Genomic DNA, 18,412 nt, shown 5'->3' on the forward strand with positions numbered 1-18,412 from the left:
AATAAAAGCCTGTTACACTCTGTCACTCTGTTATTGAATTACATTTATAACCCCAGAAATGTTTACTACACACACACACACACACACACACACACACACATGAAGAATTTAAATTACAGTTAAATCTGTGGAATGTCTGATAAACAAGATATAGCTGCAAATCTCAAATTTATATAAATGCATTGTTCAGATATGTGATTTTGTGGTAATGTTGAGGGCTGGAAATGAGAGACCCTTAGTTTAAAAAAACAAACACCCCAACATTTTTTTTGTCTCATCCCAGATTCTTTAAAGATATGTAGGTAAACAGCCTGTAGGGGGCGCATGACACCTTGAAAAGAGACAGTTGTGTTCTGGTCAAAAGATCAGTAATGTCTTCTCCTTTGTCTGCTCCTCCCGTTTCCACACACCTGTGTCCCATTGTCATTACCTTTGTCTATTTAACTGTGCCGCGTTGCCTTGTGCAGCACGGAATATACTGTTGTTTTGTCCTATTGTCCTGTCTCCAGTCCGTGTCATGTTTCGTGTCTTTTGTTATTAAACCCCGTTTATTTGGCTATCCTGTATTTGGGTCCACAGCAAAAATCCACCTTTAGCTCATCTATAAAAGCATTAAAGTGTGTTGTTCTGTATCATGACACTCGTTCAGCATCGAGTTTGAGCAAGGCAAGTGTAAATACACCACAACACTGTTCAGTTTTTAATTCTGATTGGTCAGGGCTTGAGTAAAGTGTTGATTAATTTTCCAGAACATCAGTTCTGACAGTTTATATTTCAAATTTATATAAATGCATTGTTGATATGTGATTGTTTCTATGGTAACAACACAAAGAGGGACAGCAGAAGCTCCACAAAAATGGATTTTTAAAGAAAGTTGGTAATCATTAATAATGTTTTCTCTAAGAAAATGTTTGCTTGACATTTTATGGACACACTCACGTCTGTTTTAATTAGTATCAGTAAAACAGAACACAGAACAACATACTGTAGTTTTTAATGTTTCAGAAAAATGTCTTTTGTTATTGTGCAACTAGTCAATTTGGATGTTACTGTATCAGCAAAGAAGGCAGTACATGTGAGTACAGTCACTTCTGCTAAATGTAGGCAGTTTATGCAGATGTTACTGTCTCAGTGTAATAGGTGTTAGTGTAGTCAGGATTACCGAAAAAAGAAGAGAATCTAATTCAGTGAAATAAATTATATAACAATCAGTAGAACAATAATAGTAGAACTGCTGATTTGCAGCACCATTGTTTCAGTCTGATGAGTTATAAAGCTGTCCCTGATGGGCTGGTTATCTAAGGCTATGACTTTTAGAGGGCCGGCATTACAGCACTGTGGGCAGATGAAGATCCTCCACAAGTTGTTGATGGATTAAGTTCACGGCCGATCTGGAGTTTTTGATATTGGGTCACGCTCCGCCATTTTTTTATTACAGTGTAGTGCATGTATCAAAGCCTGGTAATAAGGAAGTGTCTGGGACATGAGGACAGTGTTCCCCAATGTCTTTCTGCAGTTCAGAGGGACAGTTCACTACAGCTCGGAGTTATGAACCGATGGGAAGATAACAATGATGTTTAAAGTTAAATATTCTGTGATTCTCAGTGAGTTAGACTGTCTCCTGGAATAGATTATTCAGGAGTATAAACACAATAAAGACATAAGAATGAAACTCTAAAATGTCTTGTATTTTTTGTCCTGCACTGTCTTTTGTCCTGCACTGTCTTTTAGTCTTGTCTCACAATGTGTACACCAGTTTGCACAGATGCACTTTATGTATCTAGGACTAACTTACTAAGTCCTTATCTCTGTGTTGTTCTATGTAGCTCCCTGGTCCTGGAAAAACATTGTCTCATTTCAAGTCAAGTCAAGAAGCTTATATTGTCATTTTAACCATATATAGCTGTTGTGTTACACAGAAGCTTGTGACTGCAGTGGTTATTTCACACCTGCCTGTACGTTCTCAGTTAACTGTTTTGTGTTCAGCTTTTAATAACTTCTTATTTTTCTCACTTCCCATAAAAAGATCACTGATTACGTGTGTGATTACACGACTGTGTCTTTATCTCCCAGGACAAAAATGAGACATTGACTGCTATAATGTGCTGGAAATTAGATTAAACATCTAAAACATCATATTAAAGAAACATCTCATTTTTATCCTGTTATTTGATTGTATTGTTGTATTTATTGTTGATTTAGTGTATTTTAGTGTATTAAATGTATTATTTGGCTTTGAGTCAGCTGCTCGATAAGATGCTCTGATAAATGCTGTGAATGTGTTGTTGGGTTTGTAAATGAACAACAGAGATGCTTTAGGGTTTCATTTTTAAAAAGAAACCTAACCAATAATTCTCTCTTCCTTCTCTCACCTGTCAACACTTCTTCTATCTCTCTCCTCTCATTTAAAGATAGGTTATGGAAAAAAAACTTTTCACACTGTGAACGAATGTTTCTACATTTTTGATGATGATACTACGGTGGCCGAGAAGTGCAAAACACAATAACAAATCCGAAAACAAATTAACAAATCAAAAACCACATCAACAAATCCAAAAACACAATAACAAATCCGACAGACAAGACGTCTTGTCCAATAATCTGTAAATGTTCCAATCACAAACGGATGTTTTCGGATTTGTTAATGTGTTCCGTGCAACGATTCAGACAACCCGGAAGAGGGAGATATAGTTTGTGAATGGAAACTTACCAATCATTGTACAAGAGACCTGTCATTCAAGATACTGTATTTGATAGTTTTCCAATTTGTTAATTTGTTAATTTGTTTTCCGATTTGTTATGGTGTTTTGCACTTCTCGGCTGCCGTATGATACAGTCCGATTGACAGCTTGTCCAGTCACGTTCGTTTTCCACATTCGTCATGTCTGTAACCACCAGCTCATCTTCTCAGCTTCTCATCATCAGCTCGCCACCAGCTCATGATCTTCATTCAGTCTGTCGAACGCAAATAAAACAAAGTAAAAAAACAATTAACGGTTATTTTAAAGATATAGATGGAAGGTTTTACACCAAGACTGAACAGACTGTCAGATCTACATAAATAGTTCCTAAGCCTGTAACCAGAACCATCAAGAAATGGACAAGGAAGAGCAAAGATGTGTGTTTGTCTGCTCCAGATGGAGTGCGTGTGAACATGTAAGCCCACAGTTTTATATATTACATCAGATTTTATGAGAGTGCACACATTCCTGTCAGGACTTGAGTCAAATATAACAATAACAATAACAACCCTGGTTTCATTATTCAAGAGGCACTGAGGTTGTGGATTAAAGCAGCAAAAAGAGGCTTCTCCCAAACAACTGAAGCAGAAACAGAAACTCTTCAGTACATCACCAACAACAAGATGTTCCCCCCGACCCACTCCAGTTCATTAACAACAACAACAGACTCGCTGTCCATTAAAGAGCCATCTGACACACACAATATTCACTCTGGAATTATAACACTGCACACTCGTCCCTGCATCATGCCACCCATACACTCCACACCATGCACCATCATCCCTTTACTCTGCTCAGCTCTGTTTTCAGCTCTGTGGTCAAATGTTACAAGCTGGCTACAGCTGCAGTAGGTCTCAGGAGGCTACAGAAAGGAGAAGTCTGAGTTTTAAATGGTAGTTTCCACATTTGCAGAATACCATGTATATATGGACTGCAGTACACAATTGTCTACAGCTCTTAATAAATAACTTCTTTTTTTTCTCACTTCCAGTATCAGTCACTGACACTGATGGTAGCGTGACTGTCTTCTCGTCAAAGTCTTTTTTCAATAGATAAAGATCAGGAACATCTCTGGACTTGGACTGGAGCTTTGCATGCTCAAAAGTGTCCAACTGGGGCTGGACTTCAGGAGGTGGCCCTCACTTTAGTGAAATTTTATCAAGTTTCTTGCAGCCTCCATCTATGTTATAAATATGTCTTTCTTAGGAAGTAAGAATAACCACAAGGAAAGAAAGAAAACATCCTCCACCAATCACATGCTCTCCTGCAGAGCTGAGCCCTCACCACAGGCAAAGACAAACACCATCAACATGTGAGAAACCTGCAGACTCCAAAATCTTATTTTCTAAAGACTTTAAAGGACTGAATTACCTCCTAAAATGACTGCATTACTGTGTCAACTCATATTCCATGTTTGTTTGTACAGTAATAGACAGTAATTCTATTATAGCTGTGTTTAGCGTCACTATCATTCTCTCATTGTGTTGTAATGTTTACCGTCTACGAGCAGAACTAAATCTCAACAAACAGTCATTTCTTCATAATCCAAAGTACTTCTGTAAAGAATTCTGTAAAATCGGCTGTAGATGATGTGTTGTATTTCAGTCCCCTGGAAGAGGAGGAACATGTTGATTCTTGCTTCATTCTGGTTTGTACAAAGAGGATAAAGTTCTAACTGAGAGGACTAACTATAATCCTAAACTATAACTATATACTAAACATTAAAAAAATAAAATCAGTAAAATTGTCATGAGAATGAAACAGGTTTGAATTAACTACACATTTGGACAAAACTTGCAACATATATTTTATTTATATCTGTTCTGTTTAAACACACGTGTTTCTGGCCTTTTGTATTAAATATTTTATTCGTACACAATTATATACAGTAAACAACCTGCAGGGAAATCCACTCCTTCTTAGACTGTGCATATCAATACACTTTATTTAAGAAACGAATTAAAATGAAAAGAGAAGAAATGACAAGAAGAATCATAAGGAAAAATGGAATATGATGTGCAATATGTTACTTCTCTTAATTTCATTAATTCTTCATTAGAAAATACTAAAAACGGGTAAATCCTTTAAATATATATTAGTGTAATTTCAATGTATGTCCACAAGAGGGCAGTGAAATCTCACAAACAGGCCGTAATACAATTCAAGCTTGAAATATATTGTTTTTAAAAAATCGTAAAAACGAAAAATAAACGACGTGTTTCTGTTTATATTTTCTTTAAATTGTCTTCAGGTATCTCAAAGAAAAGAGAAAAAACAGGAAATGTTTAAACAAATAAATTAAAGTCATTCCACAAGCTGACAAACTTTAAATGTATTACTTAACATCGAGGGAAAGTAAGAAAAATTACGATTGTATGTTTGTTATATTTTCCCGAAGCCTCCCAAAGAAAAGAGAAAGAGAAAAAACGAGAAACCTTTTAACAAAAAAATTAATGTAGTGATAACGTCCGTCCACAAGAGGGCGCTTCTATTAAAGGGCTTGTGCGTCGGATCAGTACAATTTAATCATATACATGAAGTCTATAATAAAAAAAAGAGTAGAATGAATCTATTGTTGGTTTTATTTAAAAAAAATATTAACATTGTCCTTAGGTCTCTAACAGAAAACAGGGGAAATTGGTAAACCGTTTAACAAATAAATTAGTGCAATGAAAATATATGTCCACAAGAGGACAGTAGCGCTCTACAAGTGGACCTGTGCGACAGCTCAGTACAGTTTAATAGTATAACTGTAAATTTACATTAGAAATGCGAATTTAAAATAAGAGATTTTTTTCAAAAGTAACTTCAGAGAAAGAGAGAAAGAGAGAGAGAGAAAGAGAGCGAGAGAGAGAGAGAGAGAGAGAGAGAGAGAGAGAGAGAGATTTACTTTACACTTTACTTTACTTTACACAAGTCACATATCATAAAAACTCAAGGTGACTTAATAAATTAATAAATTATTGTTAAGATGGTTTTTACATCGAGTAAAACATGGATGATTAGTTTAACTCTGGTGTAAAGTTTAGTTCTCCTTCCTCCACAGAGCACAAAGCATTCTCCCTACACCACACACATTTAAACACCTCCACATCATTCATACTTCTCTAAAATTTAAAATCAATTAAAATCCTTGATTTTATCAGCCTTTGTAGTATAATTGTGGCCTCACAGTCAGTGTTCTGTGCAATCTGGTTTTTCGGGCTCAGGTATATTGCCATCTTTTCTTGCTGAGGATAAAGTTGACCAGTTGGCACCTGAACCTGTGTTTCCTAATGTATTTAAAACCAAAAAAAGAAGGAACAGTAAATTCAACATAAAACAACCTTAAAATGCTCTGTAAAAACACAAGCAGTGACTGCAACCTGGAGCAGTGAATAAAAGCATGAAAAACTGTTTCTCTCTGTGAACAAAAAGGACAGTCGTGTGCAATATCAGGGTTTAAAACAGAAATAAGAGTTCACAGAGATAATACCATGTAAAATCCTCCACTGAAGGTCGGCAGCTCTTTTTGGCAATGGTGGTTTGTACAGTGCTCTCCACTCTGGTTTAATATCAGCATTAAAACCCAAAACACTTCTCCATGGGGTGTCTACCCTCCCACTCGGCTTTTTCTTATTTAAAACTTTAACTCAGACGCTGTACTCTGCAGCTTCCCCGTCACTGACCCAAAGTCCATCTCTCATTCACCTGGCACTCCAGGAGGGGGCCCCCACACCCGTCGAGGTAAGGAGCCATGTTCATCTGGGGAAAGGGTTCATCCTCTGCAGGACCAGCCTCTGTGTGATGATAATCCAGCAGCTGAACATGCTCCTCTGATGTTAGTGCAGATCTCCAGTGGTGTAGGAGCTGATTGACAATGCGCAGGGACCTCAATCTCATATGCAATGTCAGGTCCTCTGCCCTCGACAAGTCAGACCCTGTGATGTTCACGAGCTCCCGGAGCGTCACAATGCCCGAGGAGGTTAGAGTTCTGGACAGTGCAGGAATGGTCACACTGGAGATGTCCAGTCGCCTGCTGTACACCAGAGGCTCCTCCAGAAACCAGTGTAATGTTTGATGGCCTTTGAACTGTTTTTTTAAAAATGTTCCAGATTTTAAAAAGTCCACAGTAAAACACTGGTAATCCAGAGATGTCCAGCATTTTTGTGTCCATTAAAAACAGGGCTCTGTCTAGCCCCTGTCCTTCAACTGTGCGTAATATTCCACTGGCTGCTGCTCTCCATACTACTGTAGGTCTCTGGGTCCAGTGAGGAGTCTCTGGATGAACTGTAGGCAGAATGCTGCAGCTCTGCTGGACAGCTGGACCAGTCCGTGCCAGCCTTCCTATTTCACCGTGTCTGACTCTGCCAGCACAGGCAGCTCCAGCACTGGCAGCTCCAGCACTACTTCAGAGTCCACTGTGACTTTTTCAGATTCACAGCCGTTCTCCCGGCCCGGTTCAGTCGAGCAGGGCTTCTCCTGGTACGGTTTAGCCCTGCAGGGCTTCTCCCGTTCCGGTTCAGCCGAGCAGGGCTTCTCCCGGTCTGATTCAGCCGAGCAGGGATTTTCCCGGTGGGTACGTCACTAGTGGAGCTCTGGTCTGCAGTCTGAACTTGGGCTCATGCTTCCTAGGCCATGGTGCAGAAGCAGTTGCAGGGCTTTCAGCAGCAGGCCAAGCTGTGTCCGCAGGGGGAACGGCTCCAGCAGTCTCAGCTGCGTTCTGCCCCGGTCATTTGGAGACACCGGGATCACGCTGTCTTTCAGGACAGGCGCGGACAAGATGTCCAATCTGACCACATTTAAAACATTTTATATCGGTCTGGGAAAAAACTCCTTCATTTAAAACCATAAACGCCAATCTCCTGAAAGAAACCAAGTGCTTAACTAGTGGGGGCTTACAGCCGAGGGGGATTTTCTTCATGGGGGAGACGGGTTGCTCGTACCGAGAAAACTCTTTCAGAATCGCCTCTTCGTTAATAAAAGGAGGGACATTTGACAACATGACTTTTTTGTCAGGGGAACTGAGGGGAGAAACCAATATACACTCATTATTAATTCCTTTCGGGACATGTTTATTTACTTTATTCACCTGATTCAAGAATACAACAATTGCACTGTTCATGCTGGAGGCAGAGACAATGTTCTCATGTCCCACCACATCTTCCATCACTAGCACACCACCCTCACACCGTGCCTGCGACTCAGACTCTCAAACAGCGTCGTGCTCGGAGACACCATGCTGCTCATACACACACACACACACACACACACACACACACACACACACACACACACACACACACACACACACACACACACACTTACCCGTGTAAACAGACATAGTTGAAGAGGCACACTGATCTGAACAGGTTATCTGTTCATTGGTACACGCGCCAGTTAGTGACAGCAAACACTGATAACAATTCAGTGACATGGCTAAAGAAAAAAAAATCAGAATGAAAATAAAACGTTATTTGTATAAAATTCAATCTTAAGATAAAATATTTTGAAATGAATTCAATTTATTTTCTCTATTTCTCCACAGTGAGTTTCATTACCTTTGGAGAAAAGCATCTGAAGAAGAAGCAGATGAAGTTAAAGAGCAACGTTCTGAAACAAAGCCTGGTTTTTATGGTTATGCTCAGTTATATAGAAGGGGAAGTTTATTTCACAACCCACAACCTTTACCATAAGTTTCATTTCATTATAAATGGAGGTAGTTAACTTTGTGTTTCCAGGAACTCACTAGTCAGGATTATTAGAGAAATGTTCCACAATGATTAACATGTTGATTTGCATTTATTTAAAATGCTGCCACACAATCTCAAAAAACAAATGTCTTCAGTCTACTGAAAACTTAGAGTTGCCTTTGCAGACATATAAAAGTTAAAGAAAATCAGAACTGAGAAGTTAAATTCAGACCTCAGATGTACATTGATAAAATTCTTATTTTAGCTGAGTACTATTTAGAATAATAGAATTGTAGTTAAAGTTGAAGGCTCTCAGCTTCAGTTTGAAGGTCGTTACATCCGAATTAATGACTGTTGTATGAGGAGTTGATTTCATTTATGCATCTGTTTCTAGTTAACTGTAAGATGATAAAGCTGAAATTTGGTGTATAGAATCTACATTTCTAATTCTAGAATCTACATCACCTACAATCAGCCGATCGGCCGTTCAGCAGTCTGTACACAAAACCTGATCAGTTCATCAGCAGCATCTAGTGGTTCAGTTGTTTGTTTTCTTATTTCTTTGTTGTACAGAATGTTTTATATTTGGTTACTATTATATTTTATATTAGTATCCTACGTTCTGTAGAAAGTTAATAGGTTAAACCTGCCAGGTTTTTGAACACTATTTGGAGTAATCTGCCTTAAGTACATCGCCTGCTTTCGTTTTTCAACATTTACATATTAAAATGAACTGATTTGAAATTCGGGTTAATCTTTACATATAGTAAAAGTAAAATCTCTTATGAACAAGATACAATAATCAAGTTTGACCCAGAGAATGTAGTGTGATTGTATGTGAAAATAACAAAAAAATAATAACTTAAAATATAAGAAATAATAATTTGGTACAGAATAACAATGCTTACATAAAGAATTCTAATAAAACAATATGCCATATTATTGTTCTGTATTATAAACTCATAACCAGTTACTGATGTTTGATGTATTTAAGAACAATGAAGGAAGTAAAACATTACTGCTCCTTGGACAAATATTCGATCAAATGTTAATCAAAACCAGTTGAACTCATGCCTCCTTTGTTTGAAAAATTTAACAGGAAATAACAGCATTTGGTCAAGATAGAAAAAGTTCAGTAATCACAGTTAAAAAAAAAAAAAGAAAGAAAGGCAAAATGAATATGCATCAGTTTATTTCTTGCAGATTCTGTATAACACAAGTGGGAAAAACGAAATAAAGAGATATAAAGAGACTACAGACCATGAAAAGCTCAGTAATGTACATATGGTGAATACGTTATATGTGATGATGCAATACAGCAGAGGTGAAGCTTAAATGAAATAAAAAATAAAAAAACATCTGTCTTCTGCATACTGCTTTTAGTGAGCTACTCAATCAGTGTTCAGTAGAAGAACATGGAGGAGTGTAGAGAGATGATCATGAGGAGGAAGCTCAGGGTGAAGATCTCAGCACTGTTACACAGGTTTCCTTCACAACACTGAACACTTACAGTGCTATTTCCCACTGAGATTACTGATTGAGTACCATTGCAGGAAGATTTAGCTACACATCCTTTCACGGTCACTGTAGTACCTAATATTGTACCTGTGTGTGTGTGTGTGTGTGTGTGTGTGTGTGTGTGTGTGTGTGTGTGTGTGTGTGTGTGTGTGTGTGTGTGTGTGTGTGTGTGTGTGTGTGAGAGAGAGAGAGAGAGGGAGGTAAATGATTAATAACAAAACACTACACATACAAATCCAAATACACAGAGGAAATGAAGTGTAATATATGCAGAGATAAAAAAATAAGTTATTCACCTGTCCCAGTAACACATGTGTCTTCATTTCCTCCACAGTGCACTGTTTGTGTGCAGTCATTTTTGATACAGGTGTAACAGGTCCTCCCGTTGGGCAAAGGAACCGGAAGAACTTAACCGGGAAATAAAATCACCAAGGATTACTTCAATAATATATAGTTATAAAAAAAAAATCTAAAATACAAACTTTAACAAAACTACATTGTTATCAGCTATTACTATCCAGTGGATGAATCCAAACCTTTAGATACACTGAATAAATAAATTAGAATGTAGCTCTGCTGTCTGTGTAAAATTGTCATTTTGAATTCACTTAAAGTTGAGAATAGTTTAACTCTCAGTAAGCTTTATTATCAGTGGAAGTGTTTCAGGAGTGTGACGTACTTCCGCAGATTATTGCCTGTGGCTATATAAAAACTCAAACCGATAGAAATGAACATTTTGACATTTAATCCTTCGAACGGGGGGCACGGTGGCTTAGTGGTTAGCACGTTTGCCTCACACCTCCAGGGTTGGGGGTTCGATTCCCACCTCCGCCTTGTGTGTGTGGAGTTTGCATGTTCTCCCTGTGCCTCGGGGGTTTCCTCCGGGTACTCCAGTTTCCTCCCCCGGTCCAAAGAAATGCATGGTAGGTTGATTGGCATCACTGGAAAATAGTGTGTGATTTTGTGAGTGAATGTGAGTGTGTGTGCCCTGCGATGGGTTGGCACCCCGTCCAGGGTGTATACTGCCTTGATGCTCGATGACAGCTGAGATAGGCACAGGCTCCCCGTGACCCGAGAAGTTCGGATAAGCGGTAGATAATGAATGAATGAATGCTTCGAACACATTTTGTTTTTACCTGGCAGTGTTTCATTGTTGCATAATGTAGTGTTGCAGCATATGGCATTGGTGGTTGTTATTGTTTCTCCCAGGTTTGCAGTCATAGGTGAACAAATGCCCGGTGCTGCACAACTCTTTAAAACAGCGCTTATATTGTTGCCATCTACAAAGCATGAAATTTAGCAACATGATTAGAAAATATGACTCGGTAACTGATTTATTATTAATATAGTAAATCTTCAGGACATTTCTGACAAACGTACATTGAATATGAAATATAGACATGTACTTACTGTTCATTACAAACACAGTTAAACTGGCACACTGGTCTGTACAGTCAATATTAATACATTGATCATTAAGGCAGTTAAGACACGTCAGCGACAGCACTACAAGGAAAAGAGAGAATTGAAAACAGAATTGAATGAAATAATATACACTCTTGTGTAAATGGTATAAAAATGTTAGCTGTCCCCTTTCTCCTTTGACATTAAAACAACAAAACAGTCAGTAAAACAGAACAGTCTGTCTGTAACATAAACAACAGATATCAGAAATCATGAAGCTTGTATCGTAAATAAAATCATGACCACCTCTATTCAGTCCAGAAGCTTTTATTGTCATTTCAGCTGCGTAGAGCTGAACAGGAACAGCTGTGTAGAGCTGAACAGGAAGTGGTCCTGACCACATAAAGTGAGCAGTGAGAGCAGACAGACGATACACTGCACAACACTACATTACACTACACTACACTACACTACACTACAATAGATTACACAACACTACACTACACTACACTACACTACAATACAATACACCACACTATAAGACAGATAAGTGAAACAGAGCTAACCAGTGTTCAAGTCTGTATTGTGCAACTAAGAGAGTTTTTTGTAAAGATATAAACACTCCTAATAGCAGCAGCTGGTGGTGGCACTGAAAAGTAATGTGTAAGTTGATGTATGAACCAAACCTTGAATAGAAAACACGCTTCCTTTAGCGTACATTTATACATCTGCTTGTACAGAGGTCCAGTTATTAAAATTTCCTCCCAGCAAAGGTCCGATTCTTATATAGTCACTTAAAATAATGAACCCTCATGTTAATAAAATGAATAACAGATATACATTTCTATATAAGTTATTGTTAAATTTCAAGTGTTTTCAAAGTCTGATCTTGTATGGCACTTGAATGGAAAACAATCCTGTAGTTGTCTTTACTACATGTCAAGTAACAGACAACAGACAATGAATTTCTTCTGAATAAAATAAAAAGTGCAAACACAGCTTTGTGCAGCCTGAACTTAAGGCCTATATTTCAAGTAATGTAAAACATTCAGAATCTTTTGAATAAAATAAAAGTGCTTTTAATTGTTAAGAAAAAATTGAACAAAAGACTTTTGAGCTGCCCCCTTTTTTAAACATTAACTACATTAAGAACACAGGAACCTTAGGCTAAAGAACATTTCAAATAAAATAGAACAGGGCAGAATTTACTGAATAAAAGAAAACGAAAGATGTACATGAACGAAAGATTTATCTTTTTATTTATATCAAAGAGCTTATAATCTTATAATATTAGATTATAATAAGGAGATGCTTAATATGATAATATTAGAATTTTAACGGGTCCAGGCAGACCCGTCACTCGGTCCGGATGCAGACCACGGTCCGCCATTTGGTGATGCCTGATATACAGTATGTTGTGGGTATCAGGAATTTTATCCAGTGTCTCTTTTAATTATAGTTAATGCCTTAAAAATTTCAAGAAACACAATAAATTTACTCAACCACCAAGAAAGTGTAGTGAAACCCAGATCTCACATTTGATCAGCTCTGCAGCCAGAAAAACTGATTCAATATACACAACATTCAATATACATTTATGTTTACAGCCTCACTCATATAAACACTGTTTGCACTTCAAGGGTGAATAGGACAGTATGAGTGTTTACAACTCGTATAATGTGTATATTGTCACGTCAGCTCACTGAAAACGAAATAAATACATAGACAAGTAGATAGATATTAATTCGTTCCATCAGTTGCTACAGTAGATATTAGATTACAGCACTCACACCATGCATCACCTCCAGCCAACATTGTGTATGAATGCAGAATACTTCACCTGTATTACACCATGGAACTTCTTAAAGGTACCGTGATTTAAAGGTACGCTTCTGTGAGAGAATGTGAGAGTTCTTACCTCCAGAGAAAAGTGCAGAGACGAGCACCAGTGTCAGTAGGAACTTCATTGTCATTGGACTGGAGAAGCTGAAGGTGAAGAAGGAACTGAAGGAGAAACTGAAGGTGAAGCAAGATTAAAATGGATCTGGTAAATGAAGATGTGCAGGATGCACAGAGGGATGGGTTTGGTTCATATTTCTCTAATCAAGATTTAAATTCACTTACTTCATAGTCATTATTCTGACTCCGCCCCTTTTCTCTAAAATGACTTTTTTCTTTCTTTTTTCCTAATTTGACTTTTTTTATATATTTGTTATAAATATTTGTTATTTTTTGTATTTATATAATGTTTTTAAAATGTTTCAGAAGTTAATTAAAGGTTAAAGAGGAGAAGGCTTAGAAGAAGAGGAATGTAAGAAGTGCTAAAAATATATAGAGAGGAGGATGAGCATGATGCGGTTCTACTGGTCGGGTAGGAGACATAACTTTCTTAATGTCACGGCACAACTGATATCATGAATCCAAGAGTGCTGGTGAACTTTCTAGAACAGCAGCTCTGACAGTAGTGCAGCTACAATCATAGAATTATATTTTTATATGACATATCAGCTTATACAACATGCTCCTTATATGGTATCATTTCTATAGTAACCGCTCGTTCACAGAGTCTTTGTTAGCAGACGTTTGTGTACCATTTACGGAAGGAGTCTCCAGTGTCAGCACTTTAGGATCCAGTCTAAGTTAAAGATGTGACATGAAGCTTTCTGGCATCTTGCCGCATTCTTTTTGCACTTGTTGGGTCTTTTGTTTGTTTTTGCTTTTTTGAAAACTTTAAATCAGGGAAAATGAAAGAAAAAAAAGGCTTTAAAAAATAATGTATATCTGTTGTTGAGAACAGAAAAGAAAATTAAAACTACATATCAACTCCATGTGGTCTCTGAGGACAACAACCTCCTCATCAATACACAATTATCAGACTGTATCTGACTGTAGAAAGGACATTATTCATAATAACACACTCCTGTGTTTATAACAGTTTATAATCACACCAATCAATAAAGTCAAATATATATTGATAAAATAAATTATATATCATGTAAATGATAAATGTGATAAAAAAAAAAAGAGCTACCGAAGAACTATTTATTAAATAATGACAGATCGTACGTCATCCTGGACGTGTTGTGACTTAGTCGTTGTCCTCATTTATATCACTGCATCTATAAACAGCCGCTCCCTCATCCGACTCTCCCTCATCTCTCTCTCTCTCTCTCTCTCTCTCTCTCTCACACACTCACTCACTAAAGAAGTAATTCTCTCCTTTGAAGATCAGAAGACAAAAAGCTCCTCATGCCTGTCATGTTTCAGTGTTCAGTAGTTAAGTGGAAGTGAACACAGTACATCTGCACAAGTTTTTTCAGCATTACTGTATTGTGACTTCACCCCTGTGACACACCCGAGGAATGTGGAGAAATTGAAACCGACTTGAACTGAACTGGATTGAATTTCAGGTTTCTATCATGATGTGTTTAATAAAATCAATAAATTAAAAATCATTAAATAAATAAAGATGTTTTACAGAGATCTGAGACAGTGGTCCCTGGTTTAAAAATGAATTCTAGAGTAATTACACTCCTCATCTTCTCGGGAACGTAGCAGTAAACTGAAAACCACATTCCGTTCATCACAGCACGTTTATAACCTGTTTATTAAGTCAGGTCTGTTTATTACCCTGCATGCAGTACAGTAATCCCTCGTGTGAAGAACAGAGCCCTGGAGTTCATCTTATTCATGAAACTGCAAAATAAATATTCAGCATTTTATTATTTAACTTAATAAACATACAAGTCAGTTTTATTTTCTCTTACAATCAACCACAGATCTTGAGCTGAAGAAGTTCATTGTATTGATTCATTTCTTGTTGATTCCCTTATTTGGATTTTTCTGTTCAGTCTTTCTAACTTTATAACAAACACAAGCACAACATACTGCGACTGCAACACAACAGATACCTTCAAGGAAATGTTTAATTCTATTTCCTGTCCCACAGTTAAGCTTTTCTGTAAGCCGATTTAAGCTTTAAAAAGTGCATTTATTTAAAGGTGAAACTTAAAAATGATCTAAACTAAACTGATATTTCTATGTTTACATCTTTTAACCATCTCAGCACATCATTCTCAGCACATCATATTGCAGGTGATTTATTGTTCACAGCTCAAGTCATTCTACAGGTGTGTTGGTCTGATCTAGAGGCATGTTCTGAATGTGACATTCTGAAATGTTGATTTTCTTCTGAATAAATTCCTTTGCTGTGATTTATGGTCTAGTTGTTATTATGCTGGATGAAGAGAAGTGCAACTTCTGAAGCTTAAAACTTCTTATTTTGTGTTTTCTATCCGTTATTTCCTTTATCTTTATTAGAGTCCCTGTCACAGTTGTAGAGAAGCAGCGCCATAGGATGATGCCTCCACCACCATGCTTCAGAAAGGTTATGGGCTGCTTTTGGTAACATGATCTTCTGCTTTTGCTCCAAACACATCTTTATCTAGAATTCACACTAAAAGGTTCTACCTTGTTCTGATCAGACACATTTTGCCTCATGTCTTCAGATGATTTAGGTGGACCTGGATGTTCTCCATAAGAATATAGAATACAGGAGATTGATGTCACAAGCAGAGTGACCAGTCCTTCTCAGATGTTCCTGCAGCTCCTTTAACTTTCCTATAGAGAGATGAGCAGCAGAGTAACCGGGAACTTCATTATCGATGGATTGGAGAAGCTGAGAACTTGAAGGAGAAACGAAGCAGAATTTAAAATGAATGATGTCTATTCTTTGAAATGACTTTGCACTGTACACTGCTGAAGATAAGTAAATGCTTCCGCTAAAGGAAAGTTGATTTAACAATGAAGAATTGCTGATAGTTTATATTCAGCACACACAGACCAGATCCTCGTCGGCACAAAGCTAGTAACACAGTCTACGATGGTTCTAATAATAATAATAATATTGATAATAATAATAAAACCACTTTGTTCCACATTCATCAGATGTATCAGCATCATTAAACTGGGAGCGGCTAGCGAGTAAAGACTCGACTGTGTATATGTGCAGAAAAGAAAGTGAAAGCAGCAGGTAAGGTGTGTCACAGATAACATATAGAACTACAAACACACAATAAATAAACTGTGTAAATGACTCTAATGTTAATAAATCTAAATGTTTAGTGTTGGTGTACTGCTGTAGATTAAAGAGGAATAAAACATTCTATAAGTATTATTATAAGTAACAATAAGTCAATAAATCATGAAACAAAGAAAAACTGCCATAAGTTAAGTTAATATCATTAAATATAATGCCATGCTGAGTTCCTTTAGGGTTGTGTAAACTGTTTCATAGACAGAAGCTGCTTTTTGTTTCTTTTACAATAACTACAAGGACACAACCTCTGACAAACAGATAAAACAGACTTTCTGATTTTCCGTTGTTCACCTACTTTTATAAACTTTTTTATTATTATTTGTATAAAATAGTGAATTGGTCATGCAGAACACTACATTCAATTCAAGTTTTTTTCAATTCAACTTTATTTGTATAGCGCTTTTTACAATAGACATTGTCTCAAAGCAGCTTTACAGAACATATACACACAGCAGAAGGGAAACATAAGGAATGATAAAAGAAATAATGAATAATAAAAGAAAAAGTATTAACAGAATAAAAAAAATTGAGCTTTAAATATATATAGTTCACAATGTGTATGTATTTATTCCCCTATGAGCAAGTCTGAGGAGACTCAGGCAGCAGTAGCAAGGAAAAACTCCCTTAAATTGGTAAAGGAAGAAACCTTGAGAGGAAGCAGACTCAAGGGGGAACCTCATCCTCATATGGGTGACACTGGGGGTGTGATTGTAATATACAGTCAAACAAATGTTGTATTGGTGTAAGGATCATGGACTTCAGATCTCCTTAGTATCACAGAGTCTAACTGGAGATGTCTCAGGATTCTTAGAGTCGGCCTCGGCTCAGTGGACGTCCAAAGGCTACGTCCCACAGAGGACGTTGGGAGCTGGTACAATGTCTGGATGCCTCGGGATGGGTACAAAGAGAGAAGCAGTGGAAAGGGATTAACATATCTGCTGTTCATAAAAATGTGCAGGTCTGATGTACTGGTGCATGATATTATAGGATGTATTATGTGTACGCCTGACTAAAGATAATACATCCTATAATATCATGCACCAGTACATCAGACCATACATGACTTTGGCCTGTTATAATCCAAGTGTCAAAACCCTTTAATGTTATTTTACACTCTGTTCCATATTACAGTCATTTACTGTAGATATATTTCACAGCTGTTTACTGGACATTTTACTCCATGAGTCCATGAGTCCCTCAACCAAACCTGTCAGTGTGCAGTCAATGAGCTGAGATACTGCCATCTACTGCTGATGAAGTGCAAACGAAGTGAATATATAACACAAAAATCAACACAGTTATGAACCAACAAAGTTTATTGACAGAACGTATGTTATACATGACGTTACAGTGAAGTTTATGTCTGCTTTTTCCTCAGAGCTCAGAAGAAGAGCAGGGAGGAGATCAGAGGGACAAACATGAGGCGAAGATCTCAGCATCGTTACACAGGTTCATCTGACAACACTTCACATCTTGAAGAGTAAATCCTAGAAATTTAGCCATGATACACTTCATCCTACTTGCACAACTCCTATAAGTAAACTTATTTATGCCGTCAGTGGCTAGGAGAGAGACAGAGAGAGAGAGAGAGAGAGAGAGAGAGAGAGAGAGAGAGAGAGAGAGAGAGAGAGAGAGAGAGAGAGAGAGAGAGAATTGTTCTCAATCATTTTTCTTAATAAATCCTGATTGCTAGATTACAGAAAGAAACAACACGTGTGTTATTTAATAGTAATAAGGAATAATGTTTAATAAATTATTTCATATTGTTATTATAATACATCATTTTTTATAAAATGATCAAAATGTTTTACTAAATGATCAAAAATCCAGAGATTAAATACACAGATTTAAATACATTATTTACCTGTTGCACTGAGGCAGGAATCCGCTCCATCAGCACAAGTCTCCTTAGTAAATGTTTGGCAGTTTGGGGGATCACAGGAATAGCAGCTCAGTTGGCCAACAGCAGCTAAAGAGAG

At 37.3% G+C, this 18,412-nt stretch overlaps 1 protein-coding gene and 1 long non-coding RNA gene across 2 annotated transcripts in view; both read right to left on the reverse strand.

Moving 5' to 3' along the window:
- The window catches only part of LOC125138399, an 11,041-nt gene extending 2,731 nt beyond the window's left edge, over positions 1-8,310 (reverse strand). Inside the window, exons 1-3 of the long non-coding RNA XR_007139264.1 lie at positions 8,282-8,310; positions 8,049-8,159; positions 1-2,955 (exon numbers count right to left, since the gene is read on the reverse strand). The exon at positions 1-2,955 is cut by the window's left edge and continues 1,414 nt beyond it. This is a non-coding gene — a long non-coding RNA (uncharacterized LOC125138399). The remainder of the gene's footprint in view (positions 2,956-8,048; positions 8,160-8,281) is intronic.
- Positions 8,311-9,588: 1,278 nt separating this feature from the next.
- Positions 9,589-15,338, reverse strand: LOC113655307 (urokinase plasminogen activator surface receptor-like). The gene is made up of 6 exons (XM_047807116.1): positions 14,966-15,338; positions 13,254-13,351; positions 11,342-11,437; positions 11,068-11,211; positions 10,228-10,338; positions 9,589-10,018 (listed from the first exon to the last, which is right to left on the reverse strand). The coding sequence occupies exons 1-6, from the start codon at positions 15,025-15,027 to the stop codon at positions 9,816-9,818; spliced, it is 714 nt and encodes a 237-aa protein (XP_047663072.1). The 5' UTR covers positions 15,028-15,338; the 3' UTR covers positions 9,589-9,815.
- Between the last annotated feature and the right edge of the window lie 3,074 nt (positions 15,339-18,412).

The sequence above is a fragment of the Tachysurus fulvidraco genome, chromosome 23 (assembly GCF_022655615.1).
Source record: "Tachysurus fulvidraco isolate hzauxx_2018 chromosome 23, HZAU_PFXX_2.0, whole genome shotgun sequence".
Taxonomy (NCBI): domain Eukaryota; kingdom Metazoa; phylum Chordata; class Actinopteri; order Siluriformes; family Bagridae; genus Tachysurus; species Tachysurus fulvidraco.